The sequence below is a fragment of the Falco rusticolus genome, chromosome 8 (genome assembly GCF_015220075.1).
Source record: "Falco rusticolus isolate bFalRus1 chromosome 8, bFalRus1.pri, whole genome shotgun sequence".
NCBI classification, from domain to species: domain Eukaryota; kingdom Metazoa; phylum Chordata; class Aves; order Falconiformes; family Falconidae; genus Falco; species Falco rusticolus.
Genome location: NC_051194.1, coordinates 19,143,474 through 19,162,728, shown reverse-complemented (window position 1 = coordinate 19,162,728; position 19,255 = coordinate 19,143,474). Strand labels below are relative to the sequence as shown.

The window sequence follows — 19,255 nt, the reverse complement described above, 5'->3', positions numbered from 1 at the left end:
ATCACTTGACCTTCTACTTGGGAAACTATGGGTTTTGCATAGGTCAGTGTTTCCTAGAGTATACACGCCTGGTTGGATGAGTGGCCGTGGGCTGTTTGCAGCGTATAAAGCAAATTTAAAGAAACAGTGAAAGCCAGGAACGTAGTGTGAGGTAACACCTGGCCAGAGAAATGAAGAAGGCATTTTCCTTCCTGCTTCTGCACTAACTTCCATAGTATGGATGCCCAAAGCAAGGCCTGTCCGTATGTAATTTCTTAGCACCAGGGGCCATCTGCTTGTACCAGCAGTGATCTGGCACAGGTGTGTCGGGAGCGCCCACTGCCCAGACCCTGCCTCTTGGGTGCTCCAGCATGCAGCCCATGAAAGCTGGTGTCTCTCGGGCCTAAAAAGGCAGTGGTGATGTTTAAGCCAAAGATAACTTTTGGTATGAATTTTATCAAGACTTTACATGCAGTGACTAATGCTTTTTATTGTTTGTTTGTTTGTTTTTCCCCTCAACTGTCTATATAGACTGGCCAGGAACATGAACTGATAGAAAGTATGCCCCTTCTGGAGTGGTTCGCAAACAACTACAAGAAATTCGGAGCAACATTGGAAATTGTTACAGACAAATCACAGGAAGGATCCCAATTTGTGAAAGGATTTGGAGGAATTGGAGGTAAACTCCAGGAGAATGTTTGTTGCTTTTAATGGTTGATTTGATAATTGTTGCTGACACAAATGGGATTGATTAGTCTTACTCCTCTTAGTCAGGACACCAGCTCAAAATACTGTCCTGTTCATCAGGGATCTCCAGGTGAATTCAGTCCTTATTCAGCAAGATGATGCTGCATGTTAGTCAGCTGCTGCTTTGACTGTGTTCCTCGGATCCCCCTGTCCTCCAGGGCGCTCCCAGGTTGGACTGTCCTTTCTTTCCAACGGCTGAATTTCAGAAGGGCTGTGAGCCGCTGCGCTGTCTCTGCGCAGTTGTTGTTTTGTGGCAGGCTGTGCCCCGCTGTGTAGAAGTGGTGTATGACAAACACCAGCCCAGTTTCTGAAGCAGTTGGATGTCTGTTACTCATCTCTCAGAACCTCCCTGTACTTTGCTCCCTGGTCTTCCGCTTCTTTTCAAAATAAAAGTGTATTTTTAGCCCAACTTCATGGAGAAATGAGGCTTCCGAAATCCTTCTGTCCTTCTCTTGAGCTCACTGACCAGTTTTGACTAAGTCTGGCAGAGGTGCAGGTAGCTTTTGCACTTGTCTAACAAAAATCATTAGCAGGGTAGAGCAAAACCACCTGCCGTGCACCTTACTTTCCCCAGACCGGGGGTTCCAGGGCAAAGCTGTTGCTTGTTTGCTGATAAGCCAGCCGTTGCCATGTGCTGTGTTTAGGTTGATGGATGTAAAACATAGATGAGTGTATGGTAAAGTGGAATTTCTAGGGGCCGGAGAACACCAGTTAGAAGGAAACAAGCTCGAATTGTTTGGCTACATAAGGAGCAACAGGTTTCTAAACTTTCAGGGTCTGTACCCATCCTGCCAGATCCAGCCTCTTTACATGGTGGGGTATACTCTTTGCTACCATGCTCCGGTCCTCATAGACCTGAAAGGAAATACTCCTTGAATACCTTTCACTTAAGTAAATGCTTCTGCGGATAAAGGTTTCCCAGAAGCCCAGGTTGGTATTTGGGGTGAGAAGAATCCAGCAAGACAGCCCCTGAATACTGCTCTTATTCCGTTTGAGAAGTTATTTCAGTGCCAGCTGTCATCTTAGTTTAACCGACAGGACTTTTGAGAGTTATATTAGGACAAATGATCTGTTACTGGTATTTTTTTGGAGGTACAGGCCTCCTAGAATAGGCTTAGCTTTTCCAGAAGAAAGCTGGCCTATGCTGGGCAGGTAGGTTTTTCTTCCTTCTGGCAATAAATCATGCCAGGCTGTAACAGGGATGTGGTGTTTTCACTCTAGCTGCATGTCTGCTGTCAGTCACCACTTTGAGCCTAACTGGCAATACAAGTACTAAGTCAGTTTCTGAAATTTTAATTGAGAAACTCTTGATGTGCAGACAGGGCTCAGTAAACTGTTTAAAATGCCTTTCTAGCTCTTTGAAATTTGAAGAAGCTAAAGCGTGTTGTTTTTACCAGGTATCTTGCGGTACCGAGTGGACTTCCAGGGAATGGAATACCAAGGAGGAGACGATGAATTTTTTGACCTTGATGACTACTAGGTAGTCGACCTGGGTCCGGCAAAACGTGCCTCGCCCCTCCAGCATCCAACCCAAGGAGCAAACTCATGGTGGAAAACACAACAGATCCCTGCCTTAGAATTGGAACATTTCCAGAACTTGATCCACAAGCATTGGATTTAAAAAAGCAAAACCCTACACTTTGATTTGTCATAGTGTCAGTACAGCAGCAAACTACTAAGTTCCTATATGCCACTTTGGACTAATTTAAAAAGAATCCCAGTTTTTACTTTTACTCAATGGTGAAATTGGTTGCTCTTGTATTTTATGAAAATGATTTTTTTAACCTTCATGATACATTAACTGCTGTAAACCTCTTCCTTCAAAAATTAATAGAAGTAAGATCCTACTGGTTTGTTTCTTTTTACTTTGATTGGAGAAATCAATTGCTGCATTTTGCAGCGGCGTGACCCATTTACATGGCATTCTCAGCTTAGACTGCAGACTAAGAAATATAATGAAATGGGAGCCATTCATTCTCTTCAAAAGAATGAGAAGGCACTTACCTAGAGTGCTAGCTTATAATGTGTGGCATGCAAATTCAGATGGTTTGGGGAGGCTTACCAGCCAAACGTGCTTTAATCTATTTGCAGAAGCACTGTTCTTACAAACTAGGAAATGCACTTCATTGATTGCGATGAAAATGCTGCTGAAGTCTTGGGCTTAATTTGGATTTGAGCAGTGCAGCCTTCAGAATTATTTTTTTTTTTTTTCAGTCTTGACAAAAAATAAACACACGATTTAAGTGAAGTAAGGTACACTTTGCTTTGTTTTGTTCCTCAGTAAGGTTTTCTTTTTGCTTTATGACTTTGTAAGGTTTCCTTGATTATGTGAATTTGAACCCACAGTTCTTCAATGGAAGCGGGTGTTTTACAGGAATAATTAGTACGTAGAGTCCTTGCCTGAAACCTTGGTGCTGGTGCATGTGGAGCATTTGATACTAGTCTGCTGAACGTTAGCACAACCCACCGGGGCCATCCACCCCCAGCACCGAGGCGCTCGGTTGTACTGGCTCACAGGCATCCCGGCAATCTGACGCTGAACTCTAACGTGCCCTTAACGGGTTAAAACTTCTGGTCACATCAAGAAACAAGAAAGCTTTTTGTCAGGCCTGCTATATAGAATGCATTTCAACCTACTAGAAACGGCTAAGGGTTTTTCAGCTGGTCTTGCAGGCAGAGGGTGAAGTGGACATTGGCACAAGATGATGCACAAGTCTTGCTTCTTTTTGGGGGTCACGGGGTTCTCCGACGGGTGTTCTGACACGGTGATGCCTGGCAGTTCTGGTCTTGCTGGCTCTCATCCTGGTGCATTGGTCAAAAGCAGCTTCCATTCCAAGCTGCATACCTGCCTGTTTTTCCAATAATCCTGTTTCACTTGAATGGGGGGGGGGGGGAGGGGGGCTTGTCTTAAAATTTCTGCCACACTGTTCTTTGAGGTCCAAAATTACTGTCATTGTAAGCAATATCATTTGCAACCCTTGTTTCTAACCGGGCAGATGGCTTTGCTGTCGTTTTCACATCAACGCTGGAATCTCTCACGGAAGGTGTGACTGGGTCCACCGCAGATTTGCGCAAACCAAGGTTTGAGCACATTTGTGGTCTTCACAGCGGTATGTTCTGGATTTTGCCATTGTAAATGGGTCTAATGTGACATGACAAGACCAGAAAAATTGGATGTAAATTTACATTTTTGAATATACTGCTTGTTGTTTCACATGATACATTAGGGTATGCAGCTCCTTTTTGTAGTTTTTATTTTTACTATTTAAGTTTGGAAATGATGCCAAATTTTTGTATTTCTTTAATCAATGTGTTCTCTTCAGTGATATATATTGCATTATATATTGATGTGTATATCAATATATACTGATATGTATTACACTTACACATACAAACACATTAAACGGGGGTGAAAAATCCTAGCCTTCGCATACTATATAGCCTCTGCAGAGAGATCCCAAGCAGTGATATCTTGGTGTTGTGATGTACAGAAATGGAGAAGAGTATTAAACCATATTTAAGAATATAGTACGGACTCCTGATTTATTTTCTCTAGTCCAGGAAACACCTGCTTCACTCTCGGCTCGCTGCCAGCTTCAGGGCAGTATTTGAGTTTTAAGGTAGCTCTTTCATAGTTGGGCTTCAGCGTCGTGTTTCTGCATCATTACCGAGCTGCTCTTTTAAGCTGTAGCAGAAATCTGACTTCAGAAGGGGGGAGGAATCCCACCAGCCCGAGCTCAAAGCAAGCTGTGCTGGGAGGGTTAGCAGGGGTGGTCTTCTGAACAGCCCAGGCAGATGAAAAATACCCTGCAGATGCAGGAACCTGCCCTTGATATTCCAGTCACAGAACACCTGGGCATTTTCTTTTGAAGAAGCCCTTTCTACCCTGCCTCAGCGTGGGACAAATGCGGATCCGAAGCGTGGCTGCTACGTGGCCTTGCCGCCTCGCGTTCCCTGCGCCCAAGCTGTGATGTGTCGGTGCCTGGAGAGGACCTGCCTCCTCCCCTAGCTGGGAAGGGATATCTCAAAGACATCCTCAATATCAGGAATTGTAACAGATGCTTTAAATCACCTGTCAGCTGGCCCTGCCTAGCGGTGCTTCTCCGGCTGGAGCTCAGCATTCACCTCATGCTGCAGTACCCGAAGGGAGCAGGATCTGCGCCGCGGAGCTGTAGCTGTCTGCCCGGTGTTGTCACACTGTTGCTCGTGCAGCAAGAGGTGTTCCTGGGAGCTTCAGCAGGCTTCAGGTTTTGTACTCACTGCCTTGCACTGTCTTGGATCTGCAGCTATAGCAGATGGGGGAAGTGTGGCTCACGTGCCTCTGGTCCCTTCGTAGCAGAAGTTTTGGAGATGTGATGTTTCTGCTGGAGCAGAAATAAAAGTGATGCGTAAAACAGCTTTGCTGCATGCATCTCATGCTGTCTACAGCCTAAGTACGGAAAACTGATCACTGTTCAGCTCGTGGTGCAGATAAAAGCATCAAGCTGAGATCAGCACAAAATATATATTAAAAAAAATAATCCCATCAGTCTGTACGTGTCACAGGAGCAGGAGAAGCTATTGCTTGCAGAAGGCTGCCCATGCAGTCTCACCACTTGCTGTAACCAGGCATGTGGATGTATATACTGTTTTGAAAAAAAACCACCCAGAAATATTTCTCAGTTAACCCTCTACTGGCAGCAACAGCAAACCTGGTTTTTGCTTTTCCCTTTTTCCAAGGGGCAGGGAGGAGCAGTGAAGCCTGGCTGCTGCTGCATCTAGTTCAGCGTCACAAATGCTCTGCGCCAGACACGCTTGGAAGCTGCTCTGCCCTCACGTATTAATCTTGGTTGCTTCTCGTGTCTCTCTCACGTTTCAGTGAGAACACACAAATGCATCTAGTCTGCAGAGCAGCCGCAGGAGGTGGGTGCTGGGGTTCCCTCCAGCTGCCTTGCCACAGAGGTGCTCGCCTCCAGCTCCTCCCAGAGTTACAGGAAGGTGAGGCCACTGGAGAGGAACGGTGAAATGATCTTCCTTACAGCTGCTGAAATAAGGTCGCTGTGTCCCTTCAACCCTTCAGAAGGCAGTTTCTGTTGCAGGCTTGCTCGTGGCTCGGTCGCGGGGGTCAGTGTGGGCTCTTGGATTGTCTCGTATTTGCAAGTGCTGATTTACAGTCATTTTTTTTCACATCAAACATTGCAGAGCATCAGGTGGGTGGGTTCTTCCCAGTGTATAAACAGGAGTGTCCCCTTGCAGTGCTCTCATCCAAAAGACTCGACCACCTTCGGCGCACTGAATTGCTGCGACGTGGGATTTGGAAGGGAGTTTGGCAGGGCCGAGTTCGCGCTTTCGGGCACGAGGGATCAGAAGATGCAGGTTTGTATCTGAAAGCTCGGCAGGGTGGCCTTCCGCGGGCCTGCTGTACAAAGTTATTTCCCTAGAAGGGATCTGATCTTGGATAGCTGGAATCAAGACGATAAATAAAAGTGTCATCTCCAGTATGTTGTGTGGAGCTGCCTCTGTGCTTCTCGTGTCCCCTGAGGGTCCCGTCCCTGTGCGGCTCCACCTGCTCCATTTCACACCTGCACTTGGAAGCAATGGTGTCGCTTCCATGCGTGAACATGCACATGCAAACATGAACACGCACGGAAGCACGGAGCATGAACATGTGCCGCCACAGCCGGCTGCGAGGAGGCTCACAGGAGCAGTTGTAGCAGGTCATCGGCTTTGCTTGCTGGCTGAATACATATTTTTTTTCTCTCATGCCAAAAGTCTTCAGCTGTTCTAAATGCTTCAACCGCATGTGCCTCATGTCCTCAGTAATACCTGCTCAATTCTTATTTTCTGTGTACTGAAGTCCATACCGCTCTTGCTGCATTCCCCAGCGCGGTTTTAAGTTGGCACCACGTGCTCAGATATTCAGCAAATGCTCTTTTTAAACGCTACTTTCTGTATAGCTGTAATTAAAGACAGAATTTGCCCTTTATAACTTGTTATTTTGGGCGCTGGAGCCCAGCCTGCACTGTTGTTGCTAGCAGGCTACAAATGCCATTGTCCTGGGAAGCCGAGCACAGCCGGCGGCACTGAAAGGCAGCTCTGGAATTTCACTCGGCTATTTTTAGTCAGTGGTGAAAAATTGCACTTCCACCACTTTTGAATCTTTGTCAGGGCTTAAATAAATCAAAGGGCAAATCCTGACTTCTTGCAAACGAGCAGGATGAGGAGGTGACCTTAAGGTGCTGGCGGAGGCTGAGCTGGTGCAAAGGTGATGTGTGGGTGTGGGGAGGGACCCCAGCTGCCCGGCGGGGGGATGGGGCTGTGAGGGCAGGAGGGCATCGCTGCACCAGCCTGTCCTGCTTTATGCAGGTGGTCCATGGCCATCGCTCTGCTGGGGTGGCTCCTCACTCTTCTCCCTGTGCCCCTTTTGGGGCTGTCCTGCCATTTTCCTCTGCCTCCCCGGGCGTCACCCTTAGCTCTGCCGCAGCCATGTCGCTCCATGGTGGTGCTGTGTGCAGGGCTGCGCACCGCAGAGCCGCGGTGCTGGGCACCCTGGATGTAGCAGGTCTTTGAAAGCTGGGACCTGGAGGCAGGAGATCCAGAAGGATGCTGTAAGTCCAGGAGGCTGAACATCAAGCTGCCGTGTGTTGCGCTATTCCCTTCAACCCCAACCAGCTTCGTAGCTTGTAAGACAAAAAAAGTTTCTAACCCACAGTTTCTTTTTTTTAATGCCAGAGCAGGAGTTTTCTCAGAAGCTGCTTCACCTGTTTGGCTACCAAGCTTCCACATCGGCACAGAAACCTTCTCTGGCATTGGGATCCTCACAGCTGAGTTTCCTTGCCTTGGTGATTCCTGGTGTGTGCTTGGAGAGTCCCAGAGCCTCTCCCTGTGCTGGGACTGCACGATGGTTTAAAAGAGACCCTGGCTTGGCTTGGCAGGCTCCCAGTAGCCTCCAGTTACCTGTGAGCTGCTCTGCACCTGGGCCAGGCTCCAACAGCCCCGTGGAGGTATGAGGGTGCTGAGGACACCAGCTCCTGGCAGGACACGTGCAGTGACCCTGGGCACGCATGGGCTGTGCAGCTGCCAGGCAGCTCTGGGACACCCTGCAGTGTCCCTGGGGAGGGGACCCGTGGCTGGCCCCAGTGGCAGCTGTGGGCAGGACTGACCCTGCCCACGCTGCGGGGTGCACCGAGCTGGGCACCCCGGGCCAGCCCGCAGCCAGCTCCTGCCCTGCCCTGCCCCGGCTGGGGGCTGGGGGCTGCCGCAGCGGCTGGAGGGTGCTGCTGGGTGGGCAGCCCCGGCACCACAGCGGAGAGGGCTGCGTGGTGGGGAGGTGGTGGCGGGAGCCAGCGGGGATGGCGGTGACTTGTGCTTTCCTACGCTGCGGCTGGCTGCTGTTACTGGTGCTGAGGCTCCCCCCGTGCCGCTCAGCCCACCCTGATGTGCTCACCCCTGTCCCCATGCCCAAACCCACCCCGAGGCACGGCCAAGGGGGGGCTGTCCCAGCCCATGAAGCCTCGAGCTCTGAATGGGGCTGATGGTTTCCATCTTCACGGTGGTTCCCATCGTGGTGCATTGCTCACAGAGGTGCTGACCCCCCTCCTGGCTGCTCCTCCGGGGTTATCTTCCCCTTTTTGGGATTCACCTGGGTTTGGAGCTGGGGGGGGCTGCTCTGAGCATCCATACAGGGGCCCTGTGCTATGCTGGGAAGGAGCTGCGTCCCCACTGCGCCACGGGAAGCTTGCCCTGGCACCGGGCATGGTGCGGGGCAGCCCCTGGCAAGCAGGCTGCAGGCAGAGCCGCTTTACCCAGGCTCACAAAACCCCTCTGCTTCCCTCGAGCTGATCTCTTGGAAGCTGCTTGCAGGCCAGGTTGCTGTAATTTAGTAGAAAAGCTCCTGAATGCTCCCGTGGTGCTGCTCACACTTCTTGAACCCTCCTGGGAATACTGGGGCCACACCAGGCAGCCACACTGGAACGCTCCCCTGTTAAGCTCAGCAAAGGGTGTTTAACCGCTTGGTTGGGTGCAAGGAATCGCACTTGCCAGGTGTCACCTCCTGCCCACGTCTCCTGTGCGAGCACTTCTCCCCGCATGCAGCCCTGTAAGAGCTCTGTCACATCTCCCCACCATCTTTGTCTCTCTAGACTAAACAAAGCAGCTCCCGTGGTCCTTCCCCCTGATCCTTCCCCAGGATCCTTCCCCAGGATCCTTCCCCAGGATCCTTCCCCGAGATCCTTCTCCATTGTCCTTCCCCAGGATCCTTCCCCGGGATCCTACCTCGGGATCCTTCTCTGTGGTCCTTCCCCTGGATCCTTCCCCAGAATCCTTCCCCGAGATCCTTCCCCAGGATCCTTCCCCGGGATCCTTCCCCAGGATCAGGCTGTGCCCACGCCTCTGCCCTGGCTGTGTGCCTGCACCAGCACCTCTCGCTGCCCGACATCCCACATGCTTCCCAGCCACCAGTGGGTTTGGGACCAGTTTGGGGTTGCACAGGAGGACTTTGACCGGGTGGGCTGGTGTGTGGGAAGGACATGCAGAGCACAGCCCTCGGGGTCACCCCCAGTGGGGCAGTCCCGCGTAGTCACATCTAAATTTACCCGAAGTAGCAGAGAAGTTTGTATTGTTTGAGGACAGGAGGAGACGGAGGCAGGCAGCTTGCCCAAAACCTGAAAGTGTGCGGAAAAACTATTCCTAGTGAGGAAAACGGAAAATACAGAGGAAATGGGTGGCAAAAGAGAGAGGGATGGCCGCTCTCACCTGAGTGCCATCCTTCAGGAATACCGGGCGGCTTTGACTGGTCGCAGACATCCACAGTGGAGGGGACAGCAGTCGCGGGGCCTCCAGCTGCACTGGCTGCTGTGGGGTGAGGTGGAGGTGCCCCCCGCCTGGCGCCAGAGGGGACCCCACGGTCCTTGTTGCTGGGTGCTCCACAGGTGCCTGCCTTTCAGCACAGCACACGGCCCCGTGGCTCCCAGGTTGCTCCTCCGGGTAAGACCTGGGCACTGCTCAGAGAAACCGGAGCTGTTCTGAGGCCGGGAAACATCCATGGTCATGTTAGAAAAAAAGCTTTTTCTAAACAAATGCCATTCCACAGGTCACAAACTAAATGCTGCCTCCAGGGAGGGGAGAAGTGATGCTCCCCGGCGCTATTAGGGCTTCGATGCCTTTCCCAAGGACTGTTTGGCCAGGATAGACCCAACCCCACGTACACCAGCACCATCCAGCCATGCCCCCGAACCAGACACTTACTACCGCGATATCGGCACCTACTGTGAGCTTCCTAAATGTGGAGCCCCCGCAAACTGGCTGGCCGGCGGTCCCTGCTCTGCAGTTCTCTCCACCACTACCCCCCCTCACTGGCCTGGTGGTCTGTGGGGCATCGCCATCCCTGCGGCTTTGCTGGACACCAATGGGTTGAAGCCACTTGGGTCAGAAAATAGGAAGGGAAAAGTTTGCTTAGAGATTGTCTCTGTTTAAAGGAAGAGGGATTTTATCTATTTAAGTAGTGGTTTGCAGGGTTTGCTTAGTGCTTAGCTTACACAGCAGCATTCTGGTGGTGGCCGCAGGAGCCCACCGTGGGGGCAGGTGGTGGGGATGGGCAGAGGGACCACCTCGTGTTCCTGGAGCCAGGGTTCATTAAGAAGAAACTTCATCCCTACCCTGCCTGTGCGGCGTGCCTGAGAAAGCTCCCACTGACTCCTTGCCTGCAGATAACCAGCCAACAGGGCAGGTTTCATGCTTCGCACAGGAGAGAGCGCGGGGGCTTCCCGCGCAGACGGCAGAGGTGCAGCAGCGGGCGCTGGAGGCCGAAGCCAACCGCCTTCGCTCAGGCACCACCTGGGAGCCAAGAACGTCCTTCTGGAGGGCAGGGAGGGAAGGGGATGCTCTGAACCCGCGCCACAGGTGGCAGTGGCCGTCGGGACTGTGGCTGCCGGGACGCCTCGTGTACCTCTGCGCTGGGGTTTCTGCCACCATTCCCCCTGTTTTGTCACACACCGAGGTGCCCTGCCTCTTCCTCGCTGCTCTGCCTTTCCACTTAACCTGCTGATTTTATTATGCCACGATGGATTTTGGTTGCATCCATGGCCAAGCAAATCTCAAACACCTGCCTCCCGTGTCTTCTGTGCATCTCGGCTGTGACCGAGGTCTGCATGGTTTTCCAGAGCACATTTAGGGATGACAGAGCTGCGGGGGGGATGGGACACGACACACATGACTGTCTTTCTGTAGATCCACCTTTGCACTTCTTCCTTGAGATGAGCCTTGCTGTGCTTCTGCCCGTTTGGTTTCATGCCTGGGTCACACTTGTTTGCTCCGGGAGCAGTGTTCCGGGGGTGGAAGGCGGCACTGGGGGGGACGTGCTGGCTCTGGTGCCAGGAGCGCTGGGACCCAAAAGTCCATCAGGTGATGCTCTGCGTGGGAAGGGCAGCTCCCACCGGGCTTCTCAGACAGCTCCTTGGCTTTTGTGTAACAACTGACTTCCCTCAAGTGTATCCGAGCTTCTTCGTGAGGAATGCTGGGGCTGGGTTTGGGGGGATGCGCAGGGGAGGTGGGTGGAGATGGTACCAGGACAAGCTCCTCTGCTGTAAACATAGCTGAGGATAACAAATTAAATACAAATCATTCTCCTGACTTTTTCCTTGCTGATGTAGAGATCCTCTCACCCCGTGGGCACAGAGCCAGTGTGCACTGCCCTGATGCTGTGGTTTGAGGGGTGCCCCTGTGCCCCGTCACCCACCGTCTCATCCCCCGCGGTACAGGCTGCCAGGGAAATCAAAGAGCTGCCGTAAATATGTAAAAGTACAGCCGAGGCTTGGAAAGAACTGCTATTCCTAAGCCTCCATCTGCACAGAGCTACATTTCCTCTGGTGTCTGCCTGGAGAGGGGGTGTGGGGGTCCTCAGGGCTCTGTGTTGCTGTAGCTCCAGGGGCTCCCGAGCAGGTTTCTGCAGCCCTGGCAGCGCTGCCTGGGGCAGACACCCCGACTGGGTCTGAGGGGAACCCCAGTGCACTGATCCTTCCCAAAATCCGCACAGTTGTAATATGGGGTAAAAAATAGCCTGGCAATAAATTCTAATTAAGACCAACAAAAGGGCTGGGGCTTTCCCTTTCACTTGCAGAACCAACGGGTGGTTTAATCCCTCGCTGCCCAGTGCTGGGAATAGAAAAGACATCACGTGTGAATTGCTTTTGTTCTCCTGTTCTTACTAACGGGGCGACAGAGCTACTCACAGTACCTTGCTGCTTCGCTTAGGTAGGTGGATGTGCCTGAAGGATGCGGAGTGGCGAAGCAGGTCTGTTAGTGTGTTCATAGGGTTATTGTCATCTCCCAATTAATTATTGGCTTCAAGAAGTTGTCTTACAGTCGGCAGGACGGCAGCTGCCCAAATGTCCCCTCCTCCCGTGTAGGATCGCCACTGCCTGCTTCCACACGTAGGAGCTCTTGTCCTGCTCTTGCAGTCAAACTCTTGCTCTGGGTAAGCTGCCTGCTCCCCAGCAGCCCGCTGGCAACTCTCCTGGCTTGCCGATGGGTCTGTAGATTTAATTAAACAGTGAGGACTGAGCTCAGCAGCGGATTCACCATATACGATCCAGTTCTCAAGGGCAACAACCACATCACTGCACGAACCCAAAGCGCAGCTGGGGGTGCAGCGGCCGCTTGCTGGCCTGACGGTCCAGCAGCCCTGCCGATGCGGCGAGGAGAGCTCGTTGCACCAGTGGGGGATGTGGTCCAGTTCAAGACGAGCCAAAACAAGGGGAGGCCAAGAGGAGTCCTTAGGGTCTGTGTGTGGCTGGTAGTGACGGCACCACCGTGCTTACTGCACTACAGCCCACTGCGGGACTGACACCCCCAGGCTGAGCCTCAGTAAAGGTCTGGTTCTGTTTGTGCATCGTGCAGTGACAGCAGAATAGAGGGTGATGTGCCAGGCGAGGGATGGAGGAACATATTTTGTCCCACCTCAAAATACAGGTGAGAGCCCTGGGAAGGCTGCAGGGCAAGGCTGGCTCTGAGGTTAAAGTAGGGATTTCAGTGCTGGGTTTTGTTCTCTGCATCCACCACAGGGTGAAAATACATTTCACTTTCCTAAACGTCCACAACGCACTGAAGGCATCACGAGAAAATAAAAGATGTTGCTGGAATAACCTGACGGCGTGTCTACAGAGAGTATATTTGCCAGTGAGGATGGAAACACATGCATTGCAGACAGCCAAGACATGGAATTAATAATTAGAAGGGTGCATAAGGTTTGGGTTTATTTTGTTGCTTTCTGTTTTCTTTTATATTGGGACACCAGCGCTCTGGAACAGCACTTTGATGGCCCCAGGGTGTCTGTGAATGCTGCCAGTGAGTCAGGGGAGAAGCCAGATTGGGAGCCGAGGGTCCCCCTGGGATGTCTCTCTGCTTGGGGTCCCCCCGCTGAGGCCAGAGGGGTTTCTGACAGGGAAGGGCAGGTGCACTGTGGCTGGGGGACACCAAGCCAGACAGTGCAGTTTCCACCCCAAAAGTGTGATTATTTTGAACAAAATGGTGTCAAAAAGCTTAATTAAGGGGGTGCGACAGTGTACAGTAGTCCTGGGGCTTGGCAGCTCTGGTGAGCCAGCCAGTTCCAACTATCATTTATTAAAAACTTTGGGGTTTCTTTCCTTAATAATCCAAATCTGACATTCTCTAAACTATTCCCACCTTGCAGATATCCTTCTGAATTGTATGAGCTTGTAAAGTTTTATGTAGTTTCGTGACAGGCAATTTCATTCCACGTTCAGGACCCAGTGCCATCGTACTGGGCAGTATTATATTACAGGCTTCACCTGTCTGCATGTGAAAAGAGCAACGATGTGCTGTTCTCTTACACGTGGGAAATGGTTCCTGGGGTTTTTGGGAGGCTTGAGGAGCAGTGCAACTTGTCCGACCTGGATGAGCAGTGGTCTGTGAGCAGAAGACAAGGTCAGTGGAGGAAAACGAGGGAAAGCAGCGATCCTGCGGGGTGCAGAGGGCCAAACGTTAAACCACGCTGTGGAAGGGGATCTTCTGACTCTCTGATCTTTAGATCACAAGATCACATCAATCACATAGAATGTGCCAGCTGAAGCAGTGCAACCCATGGGCTGTGCAAGCAGCAGGGGGTCGCTGGGGGGTGAGCTGAGCCCTGAGCCACAAAATGGGGGCACAGCAGCCGGCAGCCCTGCCTGCCCTGCCCGCACCCGCTGTCCTCCTCCCTCCATTCCTTGTCTCCAAACCTTTTATCAAACGAACAAAACCACAGGAAAGTAAGATCGGGGTGCTGGATCCCACGCTTGGGACCCTGTGCCCTGCAGAAGCTCTGTCCTGCCTGTGGGCGCCCTGTGCCCCGTCACCCCACAGTGGCAGTGCTGGGAGCCCCCTGCCCCGTGCCCGCAGCCCCCTCAGCCGTGGGGGGGGGGCAGTCCTGGCCCCCCAGACAGCCCTGGACCCCTGGACAGCCCTGTGGGTTTTGCTGTTCCACATCCTGTACGGTCCTACGGAAGGCAGCACCTCCTCCTGCACCCCAGGACATGGGGGCTTTGCACTGATTTTTTTTTTCTTCTTTACAGATATTGGTATTCTGAGCCCCCCTACTCCTGACCTTGTTCTTTCAGGTGCCATAGCGGGGCTGGACAAGGACCAGCTGACTCTCCCCAGGTGGCTGCAGTCAGTGCATCTCTTACGGGGCAGGGGTAAGAATCGTTGTGGATCTGCTCCATTTTTTCCAGATCTTCAAAAAAAAAAATTATGAAACCTAGTGTCAACCCCATTTTGGCTACAAAGTATTTCTTTGAAGCAAGAATAAATGTTTACATACTGGAGGTGCAGTCATCCCTGCCCTAAGAAGAATGTTGATTTATATCTAGCTGTAAGTTCAATAATTATTCTCCCAGCAGCAGCATATGAAATGAACATGCCCTCGCTTTCCTCACGCTGCAACTTGTTAGTGGCCATTGAGTAACCTCTGCTCCCTATCCCAACAGCCAAAGAAATGAGCGTAAGATCCCAAGATGAGGGGTTTGGTGAGTAGACTGTGTGAGGCTGGGGATTTCAGGAAGGCATCTGAAGTTTGGGAAATGAATACCCACGGAGCTGCCGGAAGGTGTGAGCAGCTAGCTCCCGCCAGCTCTGCAGCAAATCCCAGAGACTGTGTGGTTTTACTACTGCCTCTTTTTTTTTCTTTTTTCCCCACCTGTGTGCAGCCCTGCCGGATTGGCAGTGGGGCTGGGGGCAGCCTGTGGGCATGGAGGAGCCTGTCGGGGATGTACCCATGGCCAGTTGCTTTTATCCATCTCCCATGGGAGTTAAACATCAAGGGGGAGCTCTGAAATAGGGAACAAGCTGGCAGGATGATTGCCGTCCCACTGGGCTATCCAAGGCCTAAAAATATTGCAAAAAATGACATAGGCTCAGAAATAATTCACTTTACAGAAAAGATGCAGGGAGAAAAAAATTCAAATTGTGTTGTAACTGGGAAATATTTCTATATTGTGTCGGTCCTAATATCCTGCTCCAGGTGCTTTGTGGTGCTGGTCCACAGCAGCAGGAGCCACTGACAGACCTACCCTGTGGAGTGGAAGGGGATCAGTGAGCAAATCCTTCCCTGGAGCTGGGCAGGTTCCAGGGCCGGTGGGGGGCTGCCGGGGGGCTCCCCTGCACTGCCGGCCCACTGCCGGTGTGGTTTTCCCTCCCCACCTGTCTCTGCTGGGAAACACCTGCTGGAAGAGGAAACTGGGACATCATGCAATGAACATACAGAAAATGTGGATTTAAATGACCGCCGGGTTTCGGTAGAGGTCCCGCTCAGGGGTGGGGGGTTGGGTGGGGGCTGCATCCTGGCACATCCGGGGCTCATCGGGGCAGCCTCTCACCCCCTCGCAGTGCAGACACGCTGGCTCGGATGCCCACAGCTCTCAGGTGTCAGGATCCACCATACAAGCTTCCCAGGGCTTTTTAAACAATTGCTTTTGCTTTGATTGACATTAGCCTCAATGAATTCTTGCCCTGTTGCACAACGCGGAGGTGTCTCCAGTTCGTTGGCGCTGGGGCTTTCCCTCTTCCACTTCCCCCTCATCCTTATCCTCATGGGAAAACTGGCAGAGCCAGTCCTCTTAGGCTGAAACTGCCCCACCGCCCTGGTGTTCTTCTGCCTGAACAAGGTCATCATTAGGGCTTAATTACCAGCTTTGGCCCTGCCTGGCTGATGTGCAGATGGGTGACAGGGATCTGTCAACGAAGGGCTATACGCACGGAGGAGCTGCTGATACGGCGGTGTGTTAACCCCAGCTCAGCGCACACGCCCAGAGACGGGCTCCTCAAATTATTGCAGTCACATAGTTCAGGTAGCTGTGGGAGTACAGCGCTTGGCTTCATCAGGTTCCAAGATTTTTGTATATCAGAATAAATTTATCAAAAATCTGTTTTTTCATCCACCTTACTAGACCTTGCCTTGGACACGTCGCTCAGTCCCCATGAGCTCTTAAGTCATGAGTTGCTCAGAGATGATTTTACTTTAATTTACAGATACAAGGATCGATATCCCCTGCTCTTGCTTTTCTTGGTGTTCTGCACTGAAGCCAAAAACCTTAATTTTTTAATAATGCTTTCCTTAATTACTTTCAACATTCTTTTCTTTCTTTCCTATCATACAAATCGTTATTTCCAAGTGATTAAAAGCAGAATACAGGAACTCAAGTTCCATCTGACAGCTCATGTCACAGTTTCAAAGACCCACGCCTGCTCCTGTAACATCCATCGTTGCGATGCATTAACCATTCAGAGTGCCAGAATGAGATCACTGATTTACTCTTTCTTCAAATAAATGGAGGAGGTTTTGCCTGGTTTTCTCGTCTACTTTTCCTTTCCCTTTCCCTATGTCTTGGGCAATCCTTCCTGTAGCCAGAAAACCAGACTGACCGTACAACTGTACTTTGGAAAGTGCCACATGAAACAGTATTGTGCTGGTCAGCAAATTTCTCCCCAGCATATATTTAGACTGAGACATGCTGATTTTTTACTTTGGTGTCACAAACAAATATCTGCTGCCTTGTTTGATCTCCAGAGCAAGCATCTGATTACAGGGAGAGCAGAAGCAAGTTGGATTTTGTCCCACCTTATTCTCGGTGACACCTTTGTGAGCTTGTCGAGGTCGGTGGCGTTACACAATGTAGAGGACAGGGTATAATTTGACCTGAGTCCTTTGTTACCGGTCATGATGCGAAGGTAGAAAGAATTCAGCTCAGCTGTCAGCCCGGGTGCCCAGGTTTGACAGGAAAAGCCCTTGGGTGTTTGTCCACATGGTAATGGAGTGTGTCTGGGTAAGGGTCGGCAGGTGCTGGCACAGCCCAAGCTGATGTTTGCACCGGTGCGTGAGTTTGGGCTTTGTGGTCCCAGTTAGAGGGGCTCTGGGGCAAGGGCATGTTTAGTATTCACTTTGTCCAGAAGAATGTGAATGGGGCAGCTTTTGGAGCACATTGGGATTTCAGCCCCAGACTCTGAGCAGCAGCAGCTGTTTGATGGGGAGAGGGACCCGCTGCTCTTGGTTTATTTTTTTAAATTCTATAAAAAGAGTTTAGACCTCGTGATAAGCATTCTTCTAAGCATTTTTGAATGAAGAGAAATACATTTCTGCTGACATAAATGTCCTGCAAAGCAGGTGTGCTGTCAATAAGAAAGGATTTTGCACCATTTCCATTTGTTCATACTCCATTTCTTAACCATTTGGCAGAGATTTAAACAGGTAACAGAAAAAAATGCTTAGCATGAAGATACTGAGTCCATTTTCATCGCAAGCACAGAAGCCCTAGCACTGTGCTGTTACACCAGATTGCTGCTCATGACAGTTTTGCTTCCAATTCCCAATGCCTACAAATGCATTTGGTCCCTGCTGCATCATCAGACTGCAGCCTGTGTGCCCTTGGTCACCCACAGCACCTGAGCTCGCAGTGTCGCCGATCCTGCAATCCCTCCTGGCGCTCGCCCCAGCTGGCTGCTGGCAGCCATCGCCTGCGGGTGCTCGGTGCCTCCTGGCGCTGGTGGCAGCGGAGGAGGGTGGCAAGTTGCGGTTTGCCAGCAGGATACTGACCCTAAAGGTTGAAAAAGCTATTCATTGCTAAGGGTTGTGACCTGCTAGCTGGGAATGCCACTGCCTTACCCACGTGTTTCCACGTTTCCTTGTGAGTACAGCATATCTCCTTTGCAAGCTTTTTTATTCAGCCCTTTCTGTCTTCATTTAACCTAGACCAAAAGTTTCCTCCAGCCAGGACCTTTTGTTTACTTCCTGGATGCTGCACCTGCTGTTGCTCAGCATTTGGTAAATCATCCATTTCAGCGTATCCATGATGGGGTGGCTCTTCACCTTGTGCAGGGCTGGCCCGCTGAGCAGCTGGAGCAGCAGTGCAGGCAGAAACAGGTACAGCTCCGCTCCAGAGCAGCGACACGATTGCCTGAGCAGGTGATGCCAGCAAGACAGGTCCGGAGGCACATGACTGGACAGAATGGGGCTTATTAAATAGAACTGTTTATTAAATAAACAGTACAGCCTGCAGAAATCAGCACGTGATTCTGCATATCATAATGCTTTCCTAATTAAGTAGAGTTTGCAGAAGCTGGTATTTTTCATGGGTTCTATTTTCATTTCTTAATGCTACTTAAGGAAAAAAAACACTAGGAAAAAACCAACACCACTTAGCACTTCGGCAATTCTAAAAACCCCTTTGCTAACAAGTTTCTGCGTATTCACAATTTTATGAAGAAGAAAAAGGTAAAAATAAAACGCTGTTGGTGCTTTATTTTGTTAAACAGATGAAGTCGCATTCTCCAGCCCCGAGTCCCTACAGACTGATTTGGAGCACTGTGACGCAGAGTCCCAGGTGGCAATGCCTCCTCCCTGTCACACCGCAAAGCTCAGACAGGGAAGTTTCTTATTTCCCAAGGTACCATCACGTGCTGCAACGTTTCTTGGGGTTTCAGCTGTGATTTTGGACTGAGTCATACCCAGCTCTGCTGCCAAGAAGAAACTCGGTCAGAGGTGCTGTAGCAGCTTGCAGCAATTAGCTACAAAACCAACAAAAGTACCGGTCTTTATGAAAACGTTACTTTTCCTAAACCCTAATATAAATATTACTGTGACATTGACAGGTCTGCCAGAGTAGTGCCCGACTTTTTCAGTAGTTTTGAGTTTGGCTCTCCTTCCTCCCCAAGTGTTTCTGATTTTTTAATTAAAAGAACATAGTCCTCAGGTGTGGCACAAACACAGGGGCCAGTTTAGTCTCCAGGTAAGTCAAAAGGATTTGAGAAGTTTCCTCATGCATGCTTTGTAGCTGGTGAAGGGACTGTGCTAGGGTCCGGCTGCCACAAGGTTTCATCTTCCCTCCACTGGTCTTGGTACCAAAAGCAGCAAGACAAAATCAAGCCAATTCCTGGTTCAATACTAGGATATTACAATTGTCTGGGTCAGTATGAATGTATTGAGAACAGGATAAAGTAATCTATTTAAATGTGGTGATTTGCCAAGCAAGTCAGGAGAGCGAAAGGCAGGAGGCCAGCAGAG

The 19,255-nt window shown here is 50.9% G+C and overlaps 1 protein-coding gene across 2 annotated transcripts in view; it reads left to right on the top strand.

Annotated features, from left to right (window-relative positions):
* ETF1 (eukaryotic translation termination factor 1) overlaps nt 1–4,254 on the top strand; it is a 28,462-nt gene extending 24,208 nt beyond the window's left edge. For both annotated transcript variants that reach the window (XM_037397413.1, XM_037397414.1), the window contains 2 exons: nt 511–658; nt 2,124–4,254. In XM_037397413.1, the coding sequence (XP_037253310.1) occupies nt 511–658; nt 2,124–2,206 (231 nt within the window). In that variant the 3' untranslated portion in view covers nt 2,207–4,254. The remainder of the gene's footprint in view (nt 1–510; nt 659–2,123) is intronic.
* The last annotated feature ends 15,001 nt before the right edge of the window (nt 4,255–19,255 follow it).